The sequence below is a fragment of the Gobius niger genome (assembly GCF_951799975.1).
Source record: "Gobius niger genome assembly, chromosome: 19".
Lineage (NCBI taxonomy): Eukaryota > Metazoa > Chordata > Actinopteri > Gobiiformes > Gobiidae > Gobius > Gobius niger.
Window position 1 is genome coordinate 14500577 of NC_136870.1, and position 24793 is coordinate 14525369.

Here is a 24793-nt window from a genome sequence, read left to right on the forward strand (position 1 = left end):
TGTGTGTGTGTGAGCGAGGGCATTCATACGTGTCAGCGGCTTTTGCTAAGGGGGGCATTGTGTATCAATAACCCTCACACACTTTTGAACATACAGCAGTGTCCTGTCAGATGGACGGATATCATAGTAAAGGGCTGTCAGCTCTCATGCAAAACCCAGTCTGTGTCATTGACAGCAGGACTTAAAGACAGGGCGCTTTGTGGCCCCCAGCTTTGCCGGGATTTCACTTGAGAGGCCAGGTAAGTCACACTGATCTGGCTCTTACCATGTTACCCCCAGGATCTACTACAGTTTTAGCCCATGATATCCTTTCACTGCTGCTCGATTAGACAACAGCACTACACTCATTGTATGTAAATGTTGCTGTTGAATGTAGATTAAATGCTGTTCTACCTCATGTGTTTATTTCATATGTTTTTCTTTTAGATTTCTGTTTGAGGAGGTAGAGATGCCACCAGCTAAGTCAAGTATTGCTCATACAACTAAGCGGAAATCTGCAGCAGCAACAAAAGAACCAAAAAATGCGCGAACATGTAGGTCAAAAAGTAGTGGTAATGGTATGCCAAAAGAAAAGGTTTCTCTGCTAAGAAGTGGGGAAACTAAAAGGGCACAAAAGAAAGATGAACCGAAAAAGGGTCAGTCCAAACAAACTGTCAAACAAACAGCGAAGGAAACCAACGGCAGGGACAAGTTAAAGTCCAGGGGGCCCAGACAAAAGCCCCTCACAGAAACCGGGAACAAGAGAGGTGACAAAGAGTCGGAAAGTGAGAGTGAAGAGGCCACAAGGAGCTCTGAGGGAAGCTCAGAGGAGGCCGATGAAACTGATCATGAGAAGCAACAGCAGGAGGAGGAAGAGGAGGAGGAGCACAACAGTGAACAGGAGAACTCCGTAAGCAGCGAGGAAAGCAGCCACAAAAGTCGTCTGGACATCACACCTACAGCCGAACAGGAATCCGAACCAGAAAGTGATTCAGACAAAGCTGCCAGTGAGTCGGAAGAGGAACAAAGAGCAGAACCTTCAACCGAACAAGAAAATCAGGAGCAGGACGAGAACAGTCCGGAATCTGAAAGCGCTGATGGAAGTGATGAAGAGGTAGCCAAGAAACCTGTGGCGAGATCACGGAGGACATCCAGACAAAGTGCAGCTTCAAAGCCTGTGCAAGTGCGCGGCAGGAAGATGTTTAAGAAAAGCAATGCCGACAAGAAGGCAGAGAAACAGGAGAAGCGTTTAGCGAAAGCAGAAAGGCAGAGGCTGCAGAAGGAGGCCAAGCAGATAGCAAAGGAGGAGAAGAAAAACAAAAAGGGTCTTAAGAAGCAAACCGAATCCAAGAGCCAAAACCAAGAGGGTCAATCGAAAAAGCCTGTCTCTACTAACCAGATCGAGGACACAGATAGCACAGATAAGGGTAGCCAGGATGAAGAGGAGGAGACGATGGAGCCAACACTCTCAGCAGCCATGAAGGCCCAAGATCGAGTTATGCTGCTCAAAGCCAAAAGTAAAAACTTACAAACCCTGCTGGGGCCTGAAGGCACAGAGGAAGACCAGTCAGAAGAGAGTCCGGTCCAGGGTTTTCAACTGAAGAAGGCCCAGTTGAAGTCACTGCAGACCAAGACGAACAAGATGTTAAACAAATCGAAGCTGGTCGTGGAGTCGTCACAGGCTGACGCTGCTGTGAGTGAAGCTGGCAAGGTCAACCTATCGAAACACTTGATATCGGGGAAAAAAGGCATGAGTTCCTTGCAAAAGATGTCTGGGTGGATTCAGAAGAAAATGCACAGAGGTTGTATTCTGAGGAAAAAGATTTCATTGTGGACGAAAGCTATTGGATTCTCTCGCTGGCTGTCTGTTCAGGCCGGGAAACGTAAGCAGGCCAGCAGCAAACCCAAAGGTAACATGTTCAAACACCGGATGGCTGTGAAAATGGCCGGTAAAAACACTTTCACCAGTAAGAAAAAGAAAGCGTCTGAAGCTGTGAAGGAAGATCAAGAGGCTTCTCAAGAGCCTTTAGATGTATCTGTAGACAGAGACCTAGAGGCAAAGTTTGCTGTAGTTTTACCAAGAATGAACAAAATCAACAAGGGAAAAAGCATCAGCGCTGCGGGAACATCTCAAGCACCAGGGCCCGGCGAAGGTGCATCGACCAATGGAGAGTCCAGACCGCCAAAACCGGGCGCCAGGCTGGTTCTCCCGGTAAAACCTGACCTCAGCCTTCTCAAGTCCCTCAAGAAAACACTGCCTGATGGTATGCGAGCTGCGGAAGACGTGAATGAGAGAGGACTTCGAGATGGTTTGGCGGGCGCCTCTGGGGCCACTAAAGATGTAAAGAAAAGACCAGTTCTCATGAACCAGAGTGATGGTGGTATTTTGCAATCGGCTATCGGAAAAATGGGGCCGATGTGTGCTGCAAACATATCTACTAGGAACTTTGAAGCTGCGCCCGCTCGATCTCGAGTGGAGAAAGAATCCACGAATCAGACAGGACTGAGAGTGGCAAATGTGCGGTCCCTGTATGAAGAGGAGACAGACAGGGAAGTGGCTGAGCTCATGGGCAACAGAGGGCTGTACACCATCCTCCAGCCCGAAATGCACTGGGCTGAAAACCCCTGCATGAGTGGAGACCCTCAGGTACAGACACCCCAAAAAATGTAATATTCGTATACAAGCAAAAACAGAAATCATTGTTTGTTTTAGAACTGGCTGCGGGGTGAGAATCTGCTGCCCCATCAAACTGTGGAGAAGCTGACCCGATGGACGGTGTATGAGGACGAACGCCAGGCCAAGACTCTAGTGTCCGACAAAAGCAGGGGATTGTGGGAGTCTGAGGACCCGACTCAAGAAATGCTGGAGCACAGGCTTCTCAGCACACAGGTAGGATTACCTTTTGTTTTTGCTTTTAAAAATATGACTTCCTGGAGACTGGGATTCATTGAATAGTAACCAATACATTCATCAGAAATGGGATAGTAAGAGAATTTGGTAAACAGTAACCAAATATGTAAAAGAACTCTCTATTTATAGCAAGGTCATTACTAGAGAATGTGAATGGAGAATTTAAATACTTGGCTTTTTTGGTGGTACAGGAGCTTCTAGTAGCACAGGGCAGGGGTTATTTCTTATTTCTGGTGGTATGTGCATGGGTTTATGTAATTGTCATCTTTGTATAATATATAGTATTTTTTTTATTCATCTTTAACTTTGCTCTGTTTTTAGAACAGGTCATGGTCTAGTCATGTTTTAAGATTTGGTTAGCCCTAGTTTAGGTGTCATATGTTATTGACTTTGTTCAACAGGCCAATGTGAAATGTTCAATAGTCACTGCACTTGCATATTTTGTTTGTTTTCACCTCTGAGGCAATGAGACAATTCTCTTCTCATTCATCCTTTCCCTTTCCCTTATTCTTTCTGAGTCTGAAAAGACAACAACAGATTTGGATCAATTTTGATTTTGAACTGAAATTTAATTGAAAGAGTTATGCCTAATGTTTTCTTTTTTCTTGGTCAAAGGTTGTGCTGCCGGGTAGTAACAGACTTGTGGAAGTGGACGAGCTGGAGGATCTGTCCCAGTTGGAGTGAGTGTCCGCCAACAATAATGATAGATAATAAAGAGCTACCATAATATATACGTTTGTTTATAGGGAGGTGAGTGAGAGCTCTGTGTTACTAAACCTAAGAAAGAGATTTCAACGGGACAGCATTTACGTAAGTTTCACTCATATTGTTCTGATTGGGATACAAAGGAACCTTAATCAACAGTCAAAGGTCTGGGATTATATTGGAATGCCACAAGTCATGTTCAGCATATACACAATACCAGATGTATTGCTCTTTCTTACATTTCCACAACAATAAATACATTCTGATATGTATTTTTTTTAGACCTACATTGGAAACATGCTGCTATCGATTAACCCCTTCAAGCCTCTCAACATCTACACAGAGGAGCTGCGTCTGAGGTACCAGGGCCTGGAACAACACAGGAACCATCCGTAAGTCACACAATTTGACTCCCTGAATGCTTCAATGCTAAATGCCTGTCGTCTGTCTCTCAGTCACGTGTACGCAATGGCCGATGCAGCGTATAAGCAATCCCAGGTGTCCTCAGAAGAACATTGCATCATTGTCAGGTAATGTATCCTTATTTGTTCATACACTGTCACAAATCCTTCCCTTTGTATTCTGATCATTTGTAATACTATGAAGTGAATGACAAGTGTATCCTGTTCCCCTGTAATAACCATAATTACTTTGTTATTACACTTTTATCATGCAACTAAAGAAAAGTCTTTTTCCCAGCGGACAAAGTGGATCTGGCAAAACTGAAGTCACCAAGCTGATAGTGCACTACCTCAGCTGCATGTATGAAGACGGCAATGGCACTTTACGGCAGGTGAAAGCAGTATTACTCTCTGGAATCAGTATTTTCTCATCATTTTAGAGTGTCTTGGCCCCCTAAGCACATCAGATTCCTTTTCATTCTCATGTCTTCAAAAGCCCATGGAGGTGTTCCCGATTCTGGAGAGCTTTGGAAATGCGAAGACCATCCTGAACGACAACTCGAGTCGTTTTGGGAAGTACTTGCACATACACATCCTACGGTGAGTGCGCGTGAGATTTGCACTTTGACAGCTCATGGACTCGCCCTTAAGACTTCCATCTGGTCTGCAGTGGATCCGTGGTTGGGACGTCTCTTTCCCAGTATCTCCTGGAGAAGTCCCGAGTGGTCTTCCAGGTGAGCTTCGTTTCAAACTGGGCATGGTTGCCATTCCATTTTATTCCTGTTCCCTGTGGAGTTGTGATTTCTCGTGACGTGAGAGCTGTGTGTGCACCAGGCCGGCGAGGAGAGAAACTTCCATGTTTTTTATGAGATGTTGGCTGGAATGAACGACTGGGACAAACAGGAGCTGTACCTGCAGGGAGCCGAGACCTACTACTACCTCAACCAGGTACTGGGCAGAGGTGTCACAGTTTTAGTGTTACAAACATTGTGACAAACCTTTCTCCTCTTCAGGGCGGCGCCTGTGAGCTCAAGGGAAAGCAGGATAAGCAGGACTTCCTCTTTTTGGTGCAGTGCTTTGAAACCATCGGTCTGCACCCTGAGCAGATCAGCACAGTGTGGGCCGTCCTGTCGTCCATACTGCAGCTGGGCAACATCTGCTTCAGCTCCTACGAGGTGAGACGCAGACAGGAGCACGCTTTTGACCTCATATAGTTGATTTAGTTTATTTCAACTCAATATATCTGCAAATTAATTATATTTTACATTTACTACACAAATACAAAATTAAACTTCACTCACAGCCCATCCTCAGTGGGTCTTTTCCATTGAAAACTATTGACAATGTAAATATAAATGCATAAATATATACTGTATGTGGTATAAGCCCAGAAACAAAAATAAAGAAAAATCAACAAGGTAAAAGTGTTGCACTATACAGCACAATAGCAGCACGGTAACTAAAAGTTTTAATTGCATGGTAATTGCTCATGGAAATGTCATTCTTGATTTCATAATATGATCCTTGTGATTTAAAGTATGACCATAAAACAAACAAGACTGAACTCAGCATTCAGACTGCTATTATAAATATTAATAGAGAGTTAAGCATCCATGCAGCTGTTCCATAGGTCTGCTCGATCCCTTCACAGACTATTTCATATCCACTGTCACTGATGTCGGGGTCTGTTTTTCAGAGCGAGTCGTTGGAAGTGGCGCGGATCTTCAGTCAGTGTGAAGCTCGGAGAGTGGGCTCTTTGCTGCAGATTTCCTCTGAGGCCCTCCAGACCGTGATCACGCACAGAGTCACTGTCAGTACCACTCAACACAAGAGCAATATGAGAATAATGTATGAGAAACACACTCTAATGCACTGATTGTTTTATTTGAGTTTTACTGTTACTGTACAGTGTCATTTGCGTTTACTTAATCCTGTAAAGTTCATGGTTCCTTAAGGGTTTGTATATTTCAGGAAACCACTTATGACAGGATCTACTGCCCCCTTTCTGTGGAAAGTGCCATTGAATCTAGGTAACGTGAATGATTAACAAGGATGTGAAGTGCTAACAGTTAAAATATGACTGATTCATTTCCATGCTTGAAATGTTCTCTCTCCTTGCAACCTCTTTACTCTCCAGAAATGTTATTATATTCAATCCCCCTATAATATAGAAGTGGATGTACTGTATGTAGTGAGGACTTTAAATGTGAGAATGATGTGTTTTCTTTCTGCAGAGACGCCATTGCCAAAGCCTTGTACTCAGTGCTCTTTCATTGGCTTCTGGAGCAGATCAACGATTGGCTGAGTCCCGCAGAGATGGACAGTACAGTGGGAGTTGTGGATATTTATGGTTTTGAGGTTAAAATCAAACCTGTTTTTATTTAATATCTTTGCACTGATTTGGCTACTTTGCAAAAATAATATATTTTTTTCTATTTTGGTACAGGACTTGGCGGTGAACAGCTTCGAGCAGCTCTGCATCAACTTTGCCAATGAACAACTCCAGCATTTTGTCAACAAGGCCGTCCTCACTCAGGAACAGGTCTGTGCTTCTCATCATATAAATTGGAAAACAAAAATGAATTATTTCTTTTTAAACTAAATATACCTCTTGTTGTGTGTTGACATGTCTTTGTTTTCTTGGGCCTGTGCAGGAGGAGTACCGCGCAGAGCAGATCCAGTGGTACCCAGTGCCTCTCAAAAGCTCCGCATCCTGCGTGGACCTCATCTCCTCTCGCCCTCATGGCATCCTCCGCATCCTGGACGACCAGACCTGCCTGCCCCAGGTACATGCACTGTTCCCAGTAAAACTCTGTGATGTGATCTATGAACTGTGTCATGATTTTAATAGCTTTCTTGACCAAATTGTTAATTATTTTCTTCATGGGAAACACTTTGGTCCTGTCCGTGTTGCAGTTTAATGCTTTAAAATAATAGATTGATTGTATAATTGATGATTGATGTCTTCAGGCCACAGACCACACCTTCCTCCAAAAGTGCCACTACCACCATGGGAACAACCCATTCTACGCCAAGCCCAAGATCCCCACGCCTGTGTTTACTGTGTATCATTACGCTGGTGCTGTGACCTACCAGGTAAGCACAGCATCACAATGTGTAGAGAAATAACACATTGGCTTCTCAAACCCTAACACTAATAGTTTTACCCAATAAGTTAAGTAGAGGGATTTTTACTGGTGTTTTCTTTAATGAAAATACGCTGCCTGACCAAAATAAAAGTCACCACCTGGATTTAACTGTTGATGATCTGGTTGATGCAGTTCTTCAGGTTCAACAACGCTATGAGCCCAAAGAGTCAGCTGAACATCCTGAATAACCAGGTTATATCATCAATGGATTTCTTCTTCCCTGATGGCACGGGCATGTTGCAAGATGACAATGCCAGGATTCATCAGGCTCACAATCGTCAAAGAGTGGTTCGGGAAACATGACATCAGATGTTTTGGTTCCAAAAACTGGTGTCTACAGGCAGCGGGAGCTTCTCTCCTGAGACTGGACTCATAACTTTGCTGGGAATCTTTCACAGTGTAGCTTTGAAGAAAGAGATGGGATGTTATTTCACCAATCGAAGTGGCCTGTCAAGTATGTCTCATTTTTTCACATGGGTTTTTTCCTTGCCGAGGAGGAGTTTCTAAAGGCAGGAGATGCCCAATCTGCTGCTTTTCTGTCAAGTTTTGGATATTGTGGAAATTACATTTTACATTTTCATTCATTCATTTTATATCTGTGTCATTGTTATTGTTCATTTCCAAACTGTTCTTCTGTTTAAATTAGCAATAATTGGAAAGCCCCGTGAGGCTGGTGGGATGTTGGGCTTTGCAAAATCAAAATTATTGATTGTGTTAACCCTGATCCACTAACACTAATCCTACTGCTGTTTGTCTTTCTCTAGGTCCATAATTTCCTGAATAAGAACCATGATCAGTTCCGCACAGAGGTCCTGGAGCTTTTTGCCCGAAGTCGGCTCAACGTAAATAATCTTTGCTACAATTTTTCAAGAAAGGATAGAATCAGAAACAAAAGCTATGAATTGTCTTTAGTGGAACAGTGGCAACAGGGCAAACACACACAGGAATTAACTAAGATGATGGATATAGTAAGTAAAAAACACAGAGCTAAAGCTGACTATTGCTCACTGGGTATAATTAATGGCAGAGCAGGCAAAGCTATTGTTGTGTCAGGAGTTTCTGGCCTGAATGAATGAGTGTCAGTTTATCCACCTGGTCCCAGATGGTGTCCGAGCTCTTTCGGAAGGTCCACGAGGGGTACATCCAGCAGAGAGAGCTGGGCTGGAGGGGCAAGGGCCTCCGCCAGCAGCCCACCACAGCCGCCTCCCACTTCCTGCAGTCACTCAGTGAACTCACACAGCGGCTCGAAAGGTACCTCACTGCACATGGAAGCTCTGTATAGTTGTAAAAATGTAAAGCTCTACTCGCCATTAATTAAAAATAGTGTAAAGGCCTAATTTTTATACTGTTCTGTGGTCCTGCAGATGCAAGACCACCTTTATCCGCTGTCTCAAACCAAACTACGTCAAGGTGTGTGCAGCTGGATCACACTGACATATGACAGGACATTATTAATCTTTCTCTTTATAGCTTCCAGGGATATTTGACCTGAACTATGTGTCAGCTCAGCTCAGACACGCTGGGATCCTTGAGACCATCCACATCCGGAAAGAGGGCTATCCCGTGCGCATCCTGTACTCCCACTTCATGCAGAGGTCCGATCACTGCTTCCTGTACTGATGAAGAAGATAAAAATCACATACTGAAAGAACAACGCCTGCCCCAGTTTTAAACATCCACACCACATACCAGTGCATATGTTTCAGTAAACCTGGCTGTTTTGTAGTACCTGCGCTGAATCTGATGGGTTGCTGTTGCAGGTTTGGGGTGCTGCTGAACCTGCGGGACTGTCATGGCTCAGACAGGGAGCAGACTGTAGCGCTGCTTGACTCCAATGGAGCAGAGACGGGACAGTACCAGCTCGGACTCACCAAAGTTAGTGCTCCAGCTCTTCACCCGATGCACCTCAGATCATTGTCGGCACCACCAGTTCCTCAACCTATTGTACAGCTGTATCTGAATCTGTATGACTAGCACTGTAGTTGACATTTCAATCCAATCATAGATGGGAAAGGACTGTGATAATATGGTTTTGCTTATAAGTAATTGTTGATTCATGATATATTGTTTGGATTATTAGCTTAATGTGAACTGTTTGGTACTATAAGATTAGTTTCTTGATATACATGCGCTCTTTTGACATATTTTTGCTTGTTTCGGTATATTATCATCAAGTAGTAAGTTTAGATATTATGTGTGTAATAAAAGCTGTTGTTGTGACCGTGATGCAGGTGTTCCTGAAGGAGCGTCTGTACCAGCTGCTGGAGGACAAGTGGAGCAGCACTCAGACGTGGGCCGCCATCACCATCCAGAGGAACATCAGGGGCTTCCTGTGCAGGAGGAACTTCCGCTTCTTCAAAGAGAAGGCTATTGTCATCCAGAGCCACATCCGAGGACATCAGGCCAGGTGCAAGTGTTTTTAGAGCACTGCATATATTGTAGTACTGTAACTGGATCAGAGGAGTACCTGCTCTGTAACCCTATCAGAGCCTGTCTGACACTGCTCCCTGTCTCCTATAGGAAGTACTACAAGCGGCTTAGGCAGTCCATATCTCAGTTTTGGGCTGCAATGTTGATCACCAGGAACACCATCAAGCAGCACCAGTGGAGGAAGGTTAGAGTGAGTGCATGTCCCGCCCACATCACACATGTCCTGCCTGCACCGCTCAGGTTACTAAACAACAGCTTCTAGCAACAGGCCTCTGATGTTTGCTCTGTTTATTGAGCTGTAAACTTTTACCATTCACAACCTATTGGCACAACCGCATGTATTGTAGTAGGAATAAAAAAATGTGATTTATATTAATAGCTATAGCCATAAACCTTTATTCACTGCTAAATATTGTGTAGGTCTCAAGGATCAGTGCTAGGAGAGATGTTTGAAAATACACTTCCTTGCTTTTTGTCTATTTTGTTCATTACTTTTATAGCTACTTATATCACATTCATGTTTTAATCCATACTTATTACATTTCCGTTTCCATTCTAGATGATTGCACTGCCTGTAAACACTCTTATCTTACCTGACGCATGCGTCCCGTACACACACCTTTCCACTGTCTTGGACTTCAACCTTTCTTGAGTGAAACTTGAAGCAATGTATCTTTCTTCCGCCCTTGGAGCCGTTCTGACGCTGTGCTCCTCTGCTCTGACAGGTAGGCTGCCTGCTTCACTCTATTTCTTATCTATAATCCTTGTTCTGTTCCTCTCACATTATGGCTGAAACAGTGTTGGACATCTTGAATAATACAAAGAGTCAGTGTCAGGTTACGGACTATTCCAGGGATATTTGCTCTAAGCCTGCCTCAGAAGAGGGTTTATGGGCTGATCTACGACACTGGCTTGATAAAATCATCTCTCATCATCAATCTATTGGTCTTCTGCCTATTATTGTTGCACTCAAATGTAGATTCATTTTTGATATAGGTTGCCATTGAAACCAGGCATCTTCAGATCAGCCTTTCCTGTTTTACTTTCTATTAAACAGTGATGTTAAAGAGTTCAAAGCTGTTAGATTTACAAGGATCTATGCTGCTATTATCAGACCTCCTCTGCCCAGTCTCCTCTTTACACTGTTTTGTATTTTGATTCTTTATCTGCTTCTGTCTCAGACGCATTGAGCTGCCTTGTGTGTGAAATGCGCGGTATAAATAAAGTTGCCTTGCCTCACCTACTAGAAGAGAGCATTTGTTATGATGCAATTATTAATAGAAAAGAGTAGACGAATCAGTGAAAACAGGGATGTACTATGTAGCTTTTGCTTTGGATAAATTAAAGCAGACTGTGTGCATGAGGCTTGTCAATTGGCCAGTGTTTATTGGAGTGACCAGAGGATTACATGAATTAACAGATGCTGAGGAGCACATGAACAACTCTGAGAAAAGGGCCACAGGATCGAACGTGAATTGAGGTGACTCCCATATTGTAAAGCGTGTGATAAAATAGATAGTGTTGGACTTTTGGAGCCATTGAAGGAGGTGTGGCCTGTGTGGGCTATTTAACATCAGTATATCTAAGAATAGCTCAGATCTGGACTCAAGACAAATGAAATCAGCCACAGGGCCAAGTGTTCGCTCTGGCCAAAGCGTGAATATGTGAATAAAGGCTATCAGCGCTCCCCTTTGGTTGCCTCTGGTTTCAGGATTTCCACGAGAAGAAAAAAACAAAAGCGGTGACTAAGGCGAAGTCTCTACCGCCAAGTATGGTAAGATTGTGGACATTTTCAGTGTTCAGGCGAGTTTACAGGTTGTCAGCGATGTTAGATGAAGGCTGATTTGTGCTGCTGTTGTGCAGGATGTGGGGCTGCTGGAGATCCCAGCCGAGCTGTCAGCTCGACTGCAGGCTGGACCAGGTACGGTTCATTCACATCCATAACCAGGACATGCCTCGCACTTACATTTTTTACATATTTGCTGTGTTTGTGTGCGCGTAGGGCGACTCCAGGGATCAGAGGTTATACCTGTGACCTCTCCTCAGGTCAGGTCTGAACACAAGCTCAGCCTCCCCCTGGATATTGACCGATATCCATTCTCTCGATATGCCAAGACCTTATTAAAGGTAAGGATGAGAGCTTTAAACGTCAGACTGTAATAATACTATTGAAGGAAGGAATCTTTTCTGTTGTTTAAGGTTAACCATTACTGTTTATCAAAGTTAAGTCTAATAAAACAATTACGTACTACCAGTTATCTGTCCCTGGGCTCATAATCCACAGTGCCCCATTCTGTCCATCCTCACTGTTTACAAGAGATGTTTCAAACTAGAGAATCTATATACAACCTCAGAGGAACTGATCTGCTACAAAAACCTATGGCGAACAGTAATAAGATAATAATGTATAAGTATAATGTATATATGTATAATATATGTATAATAATAATACTAAGAGGAGGTGTTTATCAGTCAAAGGAGTTTATCTATGGAACGGTATACCTATTCAACTTAAGGGCTCCAAAACTATTAAAGCATTTACAAAAATGTATAAGTTAAACATGATGGAGAAGTATAGAACACTTGAATGGAGATCATTAGAAAGGAAGTTGATCGAGGATGCATAACATAATTTTGATTGTTGAAGTTTAAGTTTTGTGCTTTTGTGTTACCATCGTTGGTGTAAGAGAAACTGTATAATGTGTCATCTTCAGTGTCACAGTTGTAAAAGGGGTTAGGCCGAATAAGACTTGATTTCAGCCTAAACCCCTTTCAGTCAGGCATCATTTAGCACTTAAATTCTTAATGTACACGTTTTTCTTATTGTATGATGTTTAAGATCTATGTAAAACATGTGACCTAAGATCTTAATGTTCATACTGAAGAAAATAAATAAACTAACTAACTTTTTACTGTAAGGTGACCTTGAGTGTTAAGAAAGACGCCAACAAATAAAATGTATTATTATTATTAACTAACTAATTAACTAACCAACTGTTTGTGCTCCTTCAGGACACATGGTGCCAGCCTCAGGGCCTCCCGCTCCAGAGACCGCTCACTGCTCTCGAGCCAGACGTTGCCAGAAGTGCCTTGGACCTGAATAAACTGGTACAGAAGCAAAATAATCACCAGAGTCCTCTTGTCCTCTCTTTAATTGACTTTGTGATTACCAGATCATGAGGTTCACTGGTGAGCAGGGCCTCGGTGTCTGGCAGGAGCAGGTTTTGGGGAACTTCATTGTTGAGAAGTGCCAGAGCCATTCGGGTTTAAGAGACGAGATCCTGACCCAGCTGGTGTATCAGACGTTGGGGCAGAAGGACGATCAGACAGCCCTCAGGGGTTGGCTGCTCCTGACCTCCTGCCTCAGTGCCTTCACCCCTTCACCAGCACTGGACAGACCCCTGCTCAAGTATGTTCTTCTCCCACAAATTCACAGCTACTATATGCATATGAAGGAACTGGACCTTAAGCCTCATAGTTCATAGTTCAGTCTTTTAAGATTTGACCTCTTTCCTCTCCAGGTATGTCTCAGATCAGGCTCCAGACCAGTACTGTTCTCTGTGCCAACACAAACTGCTGACCTCCCTCCAGCTGCCTCCTCCCAGCGCCCGCATTTACCCCCCCACACAACTGGAGTGGACATGCAACCAGAAGAGGAGTGGCATGCTTTTGGAGGTCCAAACCTTTAATGGTCAGCATATACAACCTGTGCGCAACAGTTACGCTATGATATCAGTATTTTACATCCAAGATCTCTCTTTCAGATGAGAAGCTGACCGCAGAGGTGGAGTCCTGGACCACAGGCGAGCAACTGGCTTCTTGGCTTCTCCATTTCAGGTTATTGAGCTTAAACACACCTCTACCCCAGGTCACAACCCATGTAGCTGGGTATGTTCTCTGGCATTTCCAACCGTAACCCTCGTCCTGTGTGTCTCAGAGGGGTGACGGAGGCGCTGCAGGGCTGGTCGGTCTCTCTCTTCGCGGATGAAGGTTGGACGGACTTGGCCGGCTCCGATTTTGTCATGGATCTTCTGGCAGGAGCTGAGGCGGACGTGCCACTCCCCCCGGGGACCCCCTCGTCAGTGCAATCGGACTTCCTCTTCACTCATGGAGACAGGTGTGACTCCACATCCCGCCACAGTGCAGTACATGCAACAGTTCCTTTAGTGCCGATGTGTTACGTAATGACAAAATGGCCTTCAACTCACACACTTTATACACTTGATCATGTCATTTTTGCTTGACTTTGGCAACTATGTGTGCTGCATTTCAAAAGCTGAGAATCAAAAGATGGCATGACAGTTAGCATTAACACAGAAGGTCCCGGATACAAGTCCTGGGCCATTCTTTACCTGAGGAGTTTGCAGGTCCCCCGTTGTGTCTGCATAGGTTTCTTCCTGAAAAACATGTACACTGCACTCAAGTTCCCTCAGGCCTGAACTGAGATTATGTATGCACACCCAAATGAAAGGCTGTAAGTGTAAAGCTACATATTCACAAAGATGCCAAAACCTGCCATTGTTAAACCATTAGTGACTGAATGTGAGTGAATGTCTAACTGTTTATACTTTGCAAACATGTGAATGAATTAAACTTTTTAAGCTGCATTTGAACAAAGTTGATTCTTCACGGTCTTCTCTTTTCAGGCCTGGCTATTCAGATCTGGACGGCTTCATTCCACCTGCTCCTCTCATGCGAGCCCCTGAGCTGCCAGAGGGAAACCCCTGGAGCAGGGACTATCCACAGGAGGGCCGTGGGCGACAGATGGACGCATACGTGGACGACCTGTTCGAGCCGGTGCTGGACAACGGACCTCCGGTTTGTTCATTTTTTTATTTGTTAACAGTGAAATCAGTTTGCACTATAACCAAAGCCAAGTAATAGTCAGGTTAGTCACTGTGTGTGAACTATGCACTTTAAATAAACACATGGAAGAAGACACACCTTCACTGTAAACACTGAGCAGCATTTCATATTGTAGTTGATTATTAATTGATGAAATATTAGATGAAGGCCACAAGAGCCAGTATTGCTTCATCGTTGTTCTCATATTGTGAAAGAGTGGCAACATTTATTTTGGTCAGGCGATGTATTGGTGTAGCTGTAGCACAGGGTCTTTGTCTTGGCCATTAGAATCTGCTTTGACCTGGCTCATGTGTGTCAGTCTGCGTGTCTCCTGTTACTGAACTCTTTAACTGCTGGTTCTTCTAAATGAGCTAATCACTGTCTGTGTAGGACACCGAGCGAGTGGCGCTGCTGAACCGCAGAATGAGAGGAGCAGGGGGAGTCGGACCCATGCGCAATGGCCTTTATGGAGCGGGTAAAAATATTCTCTGATATTTGGACAGTTAAAATACTGTACCTGCATAAGTACCACCAAGTATCACCATCATAACCTTTAATTGCGTTTTCTTTCAGGTATGCCTATGTCAATGCCTACTTATCCAATGGGTATGGATATTGTTTCATATTCTTACTGTGGCTGGATGGATGCCTGTATATGTCCAGATTATACCCTTCCCAGTGAATTACAGGGATTGATTATAATCTTTTGTTATCAGGGGCTGCAATGGGCAACACCCCTATGATGCCTACCATGCCAGGTGACGTCACACAGCACTGTTTTGTTCATTGTACAACAATTTAACACTTCATTGTATCAGGTCCAATAAGGTCTTTCGTTAAAAGAATATAACGTCATGTCTTTGCTTTATCCCATTTCATGAACTGAAAGAGTAAAACGTCACCTTTGTGCCTCAGCCATGATGATGCCACAGACCCCTGCGATGAACCCCATGATGAACCCCATGATGAACCCCATGATGAACCCCATGATGAACCCTATGATGAATCCTATGATGAACCCTATGGCAGCCTCCATGGCCGCCCCCATGGCAGCCCCCATGGCGGACCCCATGCAGATGGCAGCCGCTCAGCAGGCCCTCGTAACCCAACAGGCTACTCTGATGGTGAGATGATAACCCAGTCATCTAAGCTATGAGCAATATTAGTCTTTTATCAGTGCGTACAGGACATAAAAGTGTCTGTCAGGTTTGTTTATTGAGATGCACACTACTTTAAATCCACTGTGATCGATTTATACGTGTACAATAGGGAGAAGAGATGTCTCTTTATTGTTCTTATGATTACTCATAGTTAACATAAACAATAAATAACATTAAAATATAAATATTTTTTCTCAGAAATCTCTCCTGAATGTGCTGTGTGCAGGCCCAGCAGATGACCATGCAGGCCATGAGCATGTCCCAGCAACAGCAGGAGGAGGAGCAGAGGAAGCAGCAGCGCCAAAAATCACTGAGGGAAGGGAGAGAGCAGCGGGACAGGGAAAGGGACAGGGAAAGGGACAGGGAGGAGAGAGAGGAGCAAGAAGAAGAGGAGAGGCTGAGGAGGAGACGTTCTCAGCGCAAACTCAAAGAGCGATCCACAACCCCCTCTCCACCACCTACCCCTCCATCTCCCCCCAAGAACAAAACCAAACCCCTCAAACGCAGCACCTCTGTCAAGAAACCTGTGCCCGAGGTACCATCTTCATCAAACAATGAGGATATTTTAGTTCCATCATCTTTCCTTCATATGTGTAGCTGTAAGACTATGCTCCCCATTCAGTAAGTGCGTTGACCTTTTGTTTCATTTTCAGCCAGAGACAGAAGAAGACTTAATTGACCCTGAAGACCTTGCCTCCGTCAGGGAGAAGGCAGAGTTCTTTGAGAAGATTGGTAAGAGCAGCACTTCAGCCGACACTAAAGTGAGACCAGCTCATCTGGGATCGTTTACTAATGACTTAATGTGTTAATTGTGTCAGTTGGTTGAAAACGATCAGGTAACTGTTTTAGCCAAGAGTTTCACTGTTCAACCCAACATAGAGACTTACTGACCCCAACAAAAAAACCTTTGTGCATAGTTTACAAATGTTCCAGTATAAAAAGAGACCATAGAAGATACAGCTCGATATGGAAAATGCAATTCGTTTTCTAAACCAACTGGACCGGTGGTGGTATGTTGGAGCTTCTAATACAGTGTTCCCCCGGGTACAGGGACCACAGAGGGTTTTTGAACTATTTAGTTGGTTGTTTTGACCATAAGATTACAAAATAAGGAAGTCTTTAGTAACAATAATAATAATAATTTTAAAATAACTATGTATTTGAAACAAAAGTAAACATTGTAGATTTTGCCACCACACTCTCTTGCAGGAGACGCCAAGTCAGTGTCCCCCTCGCCCCGCTCTTCCGCCTCCCCTCCAGTGAGACAGCAGCGCTCTCCCCCACGGTCCAGCCCATCCCCTCCTCCTGTCGCACCCAAACCTTCGGCCCCTAAAGGTGGGTCAACAACATGATCACACTTATTGGGCATTTCTGTAAAATACACTTCTTGCTATATCATTTCTCCACAGTGAAGAAGACAAAGGCAGTTCCCGTCAAAAAAGAGCCTTCCCCCAAACCAAATCCCACTCCTTTGGTTGAGCCTCGCCCTGAACCCACCTCAGACATTCGAGAAATCATTAAACAGTTCAACAGCCGCCCTGCTCCGGAACCAGCCATCGAGCCTTATAGGTCAGTGTTTGAGAAGATACACCACAAACCAAATATTTAATATTAAGTATATATTTTGTTATGTTTTACAGACCGAGTAAAAAGCAGTTTGTGAGGAAGACTGACCCTAAACAGGAAGCTCTGGACAAGCTGAAAAATGTTAGCCCGATAAAAGAACAGAAGGTCGGGATCATCAAAAACGATTGCTTCCATACTGACTATATGCACACTAAGATACAGTCAACTCTGATCCACAGAAACAGTGGAAACCCCAGCCCCCTCCAGTCAAAGCTAGACCGTTTCGTCCTAGGACCCCCTCTCCTCCAAGCTCTCCTGTGTCCACCAGGGGCCGCAGAGCCATCTCCAACAACATGCGGCAGAAACAGCGGCCTCTCGAGGATCTGTTCAGCTCCCAGCGCTCTAAGAAGGCCCCTTCTCCTCCCCCACCACCACCCGAAGCCCCTCCACCTCCACCTGAAGCTCCTCCCCCTCCACCTGGGCCTGCACCTGTTCTCCAGAGCATCCCCGACCCCCCGGAAACAGCTGCGCCATTTCTCAGTAAGAATTCAAACTTGCACATCCCCCTTTTATAGCGGATTCTCTCCTTTGAAACATTAGGAGTCTCTGGTAAAGAAAAACATCAATCATAAGCCATTATTTTTTTAGACTGGTGGTTTTATCACCAACATGTGCTGTAAAAAACCCGTCAGATGAATTTTACGTGTTGTTTGTGAACTACAGTTGCGGATGAGGATGGCCAGTCTTCTCAGTTATATCGATTCCACCCTCAGAACTACTGCACCTACAAAAACCTGCCCGGCAAACTGTTCCTACGCAAAGAGGTAACTTACTGCACAAGAAATCTTAATTTTCCTGTTTCCTGAAGACTGGAGATGAAGCCTTAAAGAGAGCACCATTGACTCTCACATTCATTCACTGAGGGACATGCAGTTTTCAAGCTGATGTTTTGTGTTCAGGTGTTTTATCCCAAAGAGCTGTTTAACCGGCCCTACATCCTCAACCTGCTGTGTGAACAGGTCAGTGCATGGGACACTTTAAACAACTTTACATTATAAAGAGCCAGATTTCTGATATTGGCCCAATGTCTGCTGTGTCACAAAGATCATGAGGGACACGTACTCTGACAGCTGCCTGCGGATCAGCCGAGAAGAGCGGAGGAAGATGAAAGATCTCCTTGGTGAGAAAGCAGGACCTTTTGTGAATGGCGTGCTAAAAGTCAGTCATTTGGGCGGGGTCTCCTGCCAAAGAAAGGGTTAAATTAAACTGTGCTCCTGCTGGTAAAGCTTGTAGCAGTATTTCATAATGTTGTTTATCATTCAAAATGTGTTGAGTCATAATCTTTACTGAGAAGAAACTAATATCTCATTACATTATGTCACTGTCACGCAGCAAACTTCAATGTTGGAACAAATATAAGCACCATCCAGGATGACTTCATGAAGAAGAGAATTGTCATTGCTGCTCGGGACAACTGGGAGAACTACTTCAGCAGACTATTCCCTATCAAGGCAAGCAATGATTCGAGCAACTCATCAAACAGATCAGTAGAAAAGTAGCTTCCTCTTATGTGTCTCTGTTGTCTTATTAAAGTGTGAGTGAAATGTGCCTTTTGTAGGTGGAGAGTCAGGGCGCTCAGATTTTGGGAGTGACTCATCGTGGGATTCGCCTCCTAAAGGTGGTCCGCGCCTCAGGCATCAACCCCAAACACCTCCGGCTCCTTCGCAGCTACAGGTATCATACAGTCAAAGGCAAAGACTTGTCGTGAGTTTAGCCATATCAGAGTGTGTTGTGTTGTTGCAGTTTTGCTGAGATGATGTCCGTGGAGCTCAGAGAGGCAGACAAAGTGGATGTGGAGTTGAAAAGTGAGAGGATGGTGCTTGAGTCCTCTCGAGCCCCTCTGATCACTGCAATGATCAAGCACTTTCTGTATGAGCTCATCCAGGTCAGTGCGATGTTTCCCAGTGCATTTATTATCACCAGTTAGTTGTGCATGATCTATATATTCTTTCTATTGCGACATCTTTACCACAGGGTTCAGGTCATGTGGTTGCACTGAAGAGTCACATGACCGACGACAAAAGCATGCTCAGCTTTAACAGAGGCGACATCATCAGGCTGCAGGCAATGGAAGGACTGCAGGCAGGTGTGTTCCAGCATCCAGTACAGAGGATCATGTTCAAACAAAAACTCTCTCTAGATTAACAAGTCAAACTTATGTAAAACAATTTTTTAAATAAATACAAATTTCCTGTATCAATACATTTAGGATTGGTTAGAAATAGTATGACTAAATCCACCCTGTGTTCTTCAGGCTGGAAGTTTGGTTCCACTGGGGGACGCTCTGGTCTGTTCCCAGCAGAACTCACTCAGCCGTCAGCCGCTCCAGACTACCATGGTCTGCACCTGGACCGAAGGGACGAGCGAAGGAAAAGCATGAGGAGCCTGAGACCTCCTCCAGGCCCTGCACCACCACCACCACAACAGGAGCAACGCACAACACCACCTCTGCAGCGGCCACCCCCTGACAGCAGAGAGTCCTCTGTCCAGGGCTCAGTTCACAGTCGATCTCAATACTCCACACGGAACTCTGTCAAGGATCAGGATGTTTACCCCATGGCTGAGTTTGCCATGAAATACTTCCGGTGAGATCACACATGACACATATGTTTCAGATGGACTCATCACTAACATGAGCCATGAACATTGTCATTTTTAAAGCACTGGAACCGAAGGCTTGCCACCTACTGGGAGGAGCTTCTCTGACGCAGTCAAGTTTTCTGATGTAAGGCTTGTGCACAAATCTCAACAACAAAGACAATAACTAAAGCAGTCTGCAGGCGCTGAACTTAGAAATAATTTAAATAGAATATCACCGATCCATTATCTAATGTGATCAATGTACTCTCTTTTTGTTTTGCAGGTGCCTCTGGAGGAGTCGCTTATTCTTTACAACGATGCAGAGCTAAACCAGCAGTCTGTTCTGTGCTTCAACAGTGAGTAGTTGTTTGAGGACCTCTTCTGTTCCTCTCACTCCCCCACAAGTCCTCACTCTACTCATAACTGTAATATCTTTTGTTTTTCTAATCATAAAACATCCTTGAGTATGTTAAGTATTAATAAAAATGTGCCCTGTAGGCCTGATGCAGTTCATGGGAGACGCCCCCCTGCCGAAGAACATCAGCCAGCCTGAATGCCTGCGAAACATTTTGCTGGTCAGTGACTCCTGGCACTTTGTCTTCTCTGATCTGACCTGCAGCTATTGAGACTCTTCTCTTTCTATGCTCTGCTCAGCTGGGGAAGGAGAACGAGCTCCTGAGGGATGAGATCTTCTGTCAGATTGTCAAACAAACCACAGGGAATGCCAATAAGTAAGCTATCTTTTTATGGAGTTTCTTTTTGTTGGATCTAGCAGTCAGCACTCATTTGAAAACAGTCCTCTCAATGATAAACATGGACTCAGTATTTTTATCTGATTAATCCCGCCTAATGTATTGGTTTCTTTTTGTAGGACCAGCTGCACCCTGGGCTGGAGGTTGCTGAACCTCTCCACTGGCTTCTTCTCCTGCTCTGGGACGCTCCAGCCGTACCTCTTCCGCCACCTGGAGCTACTTGCCCAGAGCATGCACAACCCTTACCAAGGTTCTCTCATTCTCTCTTTGTTTGAGTATAAAACAGTAGTTAGTTAGTTATAGCAATAAGGAAATAACACGTAGAATTAGACCGAACCACACTTTATTGATCCACAAGGGAAATTACTCTTAAAAACAAAGGTAACTAAGCAAACATAATAAATATAATTTATTATATTAATAAAATAAGGGGGAGGGGAATCTTATTTGTATGGCGCTTCTCACATGGCACACATCACCCAAAGCACTTCACACAGGGTAAGGGATTTCATTCCAGACTGGGTGGTGGCAATGCGTGTAGGCACAGCTGCAATTGGGGTGGACTGATAGAAGCACGGCTGTACCCTTCGACCACCATCAACCATTCACCCAGGCTTCCTGATATTCCCTCATAGTCTGTGGGTGAAGGCACGCACATCCACAGTTCTAAACAAGTGTGCAGGATCAAAAAATGGAAAATGTTAAGTTGTGCGGATCTTTTATTTATTTGTTTTTGTGACAATTCCCTCATAGTCTCCCATCCAGGTACTAACCGGGCCCAACTGTGCTAAGAAGAAGCATTATTTTTTTGGAAGACTGTTTCTGCTTAGCATTGTTGTCAATTTTCAAAGCATCCGAGGAGTGAGCAGTCTTTTCGAAAGCCTTTTTTTCTGTTTCTCAATATACTTTCTATTCTTCTTCTTTAGAGTTGTCCTCAGTCTGCCTTGAAAACCTGCAGCGCTCCCTCTCTTTTGGAGGTCGTCGCAATATTCCATCTGCAACAGAGATGGACGCTCTCATGGTACGGTTCCCACACTTCACTTTGTACTGTTCTTCTCTATATACTGACCCACAACAACATATAACTAATGAGAGGTGTTATGTGACCACAGGCAGGAAAAAACTCCCGCCGCATTGGAATTAAGCTGCCTGGAGGAGTGGACTTCCCCATAAAGATCCGCAGCTTCAGTGTAAGTTTCACATTTGACATTTGAAAGCATCTGTGTCCCATAGAATACTGGCCTGTTCTTCACCTTAGCATTAAACTTAAGGCTCTTCACGGTGTTTTGTCATGTGAACCCAACCTATTATTGAACCTTGAACCTTCCAGACGACTGTAGACGTGGTGAGCGAACTCTGCGCAGAAATGGCCATCACAGACCCCGCTGAAATGAATGAGTTTACCATCATCGCCAACCGAGATAAAGGTATGAGCTACATGAGCTACTCGAATAGACATCTATGAATCTTGAACAGAAATTTCATGATAAAAAATAAGAGCAAGAGAAGCAGATCAGTGAACTTTGAGAGAAAATACGTGGTTGTTTAATTCAAACCTTGTTAAAATTAAATATAAAAGTATTTTCTAGAGCCTTGAGTTTATCCCCTGGTCAGAGGTGAGTGCCAGCAGTACCACCCTCTCCTTTGTGTCTGTGTGTGACAGACGGTGTGGTGAGGCCCCTCCACCCCGAGGAGTACATCTTTGACTTTCTCGTTGATGATCTCTCCATCGGTCTGTCCCTGAGGAGGCTCATCTGGAGGAGCGCCCTGACCTTCAACAATGGCCTCTACATCGACTTCCACTACCAGCAGGTACTCCAGTCTGTGCCCTTTTACTACCGGGGCTGTGTGTTTAAACCAATTTGAATTGAAAGTTCTTCTTGTTAAATGACCGTGTTCTCTGTGTTGTAGTTGCTGGAGCAGTATCTGAGCCAGCAGTTGCCTCTGACCCCTGAAGCGGTGCAGCAGACGGCAGAACTGGCAGCTCTCCAGCGGCTGGCTGAAGGGGACCAGAGTGCCCCGTCACCGTGAGTAAAACATTTGCTTCATTCAGTATTGGGTGATTTTTTTCAATGCTCTTAGACCCAAGAAAATACCCAGTATTGCAAGTAAAAAGCAAACTAAAAGGTGTTCAAGGTCGTATAAGATGCCGCAGAACAGCTACTTCTTTGACAGACTGGTCCCTTTTGAAAAACCAAGCAGAGAGTAACTTCAGAAATGCACCATGACCAGGTCAAATTCTAAAGAATGAAAATGGGGGAAATAAGTAAAAATTAAAAAGTACCCAGTAATCACCTGTTTAATGTTGACGGACTGAGCAGATTTGCTTTGACTAAATCCTGTTAAAGGATGTTATTTGTGTGTAAGTGACTTACCCTTTATTACGGACGTTTTTTTGAATCACGTGTTCTTGTGTCAGAGCGGAGCTGAGGCAGTACCTACCCCTTCAGGAGGCCAACGCTCCTCTGGAGGAGCTCCTCTCTTTCTGTCTGGGGCAGATGTCCCAACTGCAGGGCCTCAGTCCTCAGGACGCCAAGATCCAATTCATCGGTAGGTTTCCCCTTAGTGTACCCACAGTATGGTTAAAGGGGCTTGATGCAAGTTGGCCATTTTATACTCACCACTGCCACCTCAGGTCATACATGTAACTGCACCTTCTATATTAAGCTCTTGCAATTTGGACCTGAAGTAACACCTTTATGAGTGACAGTTCAGGATTTTAGAGGCAGTTGTGGTGAACAGGTCTGGGCTCATTCTACACCTTAAGACATTGCTGGAACATGTAGGGTGGAGGAAAATACATAATTTAAACATTTTTAAATGCTGTATAGTCCCTTTAAACAGTAATTACGGCTTCATTGCACATTGATTTAACAATTGTAAAAAAAGATGTTGCATTTTAAACCTCAGTTGTTGATTGTGACTGAAGTGAATAGAAAGATTATTTGTTTTTTCACACTCACAATGGACTGAGCTTTGTGCATTTTTCACAGACTTTTTGGTTACCCTACCTCACTTTGGCTCAAATCTTTTCTGGGCTGAGAAGGTGAATCAGCGCGGGGTTCCTTCCCCCTGTACTGTCGGCATCAGTCAGGACGGAGTGTTGTTCATTGATCCCAAAACCCAGGTACAGTGCATCCACACGGACAGGTAGCCCTTCTCAATATATGACCAAAACCTCAGAGGCAGAATATTAATGTGTTTTATGGTGTTCAGGAGCCAGTATTCCACATCCCCCTAGTGGACATACAAGCCATGCGCACTGTCCGTCCCAAGAAGCAGGGCAAAGCGCCAGGAGTGGACATTGACTATGGTAACCCAGTCCGGCCAAAGAAAATCTCCCTTCACACCAAGCAGGTACTGTCCTATTGTGTTGAGATAAATAAGTGGATTAGTGCTTACTACAGCCAAGTCCAGTAAGTCTTCTGCATTTTAGACCTGCAATATCAAATTGTTTTGATCCAAATATATTTCTACCCAGTGTATCATTGCTATTTTATTTTATTTTATTTTTTGCTTCAGTAAAGTGATTGTTTGTTTAATAAAGTATCTAGTAGCACCAAAAAAAGTGTTAAGATTTGCCAGCTAACAGTTCACTTATAATGTGATGTTTCTCTGCTCTAGGCCAAGGAACTGTGCCATACCCTGGCCCTGATGATGAAGGAGCTGGTGCAGCCTCCCATCAGCAGCTCTGTCTCCAGCCACTAGGACACACATGTTGCCAATACATTATATACAAGGACTTCTGTAAATCTGACAGTCCATTACTGTTTACATGTTGCTTCATTGCAATGATAATATCAAACTCAGTTTATACAAGGTGAAGCGTATTTGTATTTTCCCTATGTCTGAATGTTGATCTGAAAACAGTGTAATACATTGTCAATATATATATATATATATAATGAGGGTAAATATGTGATGGTATGCACTAAATTACATTTCTAATAAAGCTTCACTGTCAAGGACCGTCAGACACTTTGAATCCAGCAGCCAAAGCAATATTTATTATGCAAAGTTGTTCAAATGATGTGTCGAACGAAGGATATTATGAGCATAATGACTACTTGCTCTTGGTGTCCTATATACTTTTAAAAAATGTATAGGGTGCTCTTGGGATGAGGTTAATCAAAAATGACAGAAAGACCAAAAACCCAGGTCCCCCAAGCAAATAGGAGCTGCATGAGGATGTATTTAAAGGGCCTTTCGTTTGCCAAGCCAACATGTTTCAACCTATCACACGTCTTCATCATAT

At 44.1% G+C, this 24793-nt stretch overlaps 1 protein-coding gene across 1 annotated transcript; it reads left to right on the top strand.

Moving 5' to 3' along the window:
- Positions 1-559: 559 nt before the first annotated feature.
- On the top strand, positions 560-24275 carry myo15b (myosin XVB; the record flags this gene model as incomplete). Its single annotated transcript, XM_079576769.1, has 66 exons — positions 560-2626; positions 2693-2869; positions 3506-3570; positions 3637-3700; positions 3878-3987; positions 4051-4125; positions 4295-4388; positions 4493-4596; positions 4667-4730; positions 4831-4944; positions 5010-5171; positions 5693-5806; positions 5968-6026; positions 6231-6354; positions 6443-6538; positions 6651-6782; positions 6967-7092; positions 7910-7987; positions 8248-8396; positions 8510-8555; positions 8616-8740; positions 8906-9020; positions 9377-9552; positions 9666-9759; positions 11287-11349; positions 11439-11496; positions 11578-11702; positions 12588-12683; positions 12749-12984; positions 13097-13266; positions 13340-13412; positions 13513-13692; positions 14222-14393; positions 14811-14895; positions 14994-15077; positions 15137-15178; positions 15336-15544; positions 15807-15958; positions 16088-16115; positions 16234-16312; positions 16790-16915; positions 16990-17149; positions 17221-17311; positions 17386-17686; positions 17870-17970; positions 18106-18165; positions 18251-18326; positions 18539-18693; positions 18777-18880; positions 18950-19091; positions 19181-19292; positions 19461-19791; positions 19868-19931; positions 20070-20142; positions 20285-20361; positions 20441-20517; positions 20658-20788; positions 21465-21559; positions 21651-21728; positions 21869-21965; positions 22202-22350; positions 22450-22565; positions 22958-23088; positions 23532-23665; positions 23755-23895; positions 24163-24275. 66 exons carry the CDS (start codon positions 560-562, stop codon positions 24244-24246), a joined length of 9588 nt encoding a protein of 3195 aa, XP_079432895.1. The 3' UTR covers positions 24247-24275.
- Positions 24276-24793: the final 518 nt, after the last annotated feature.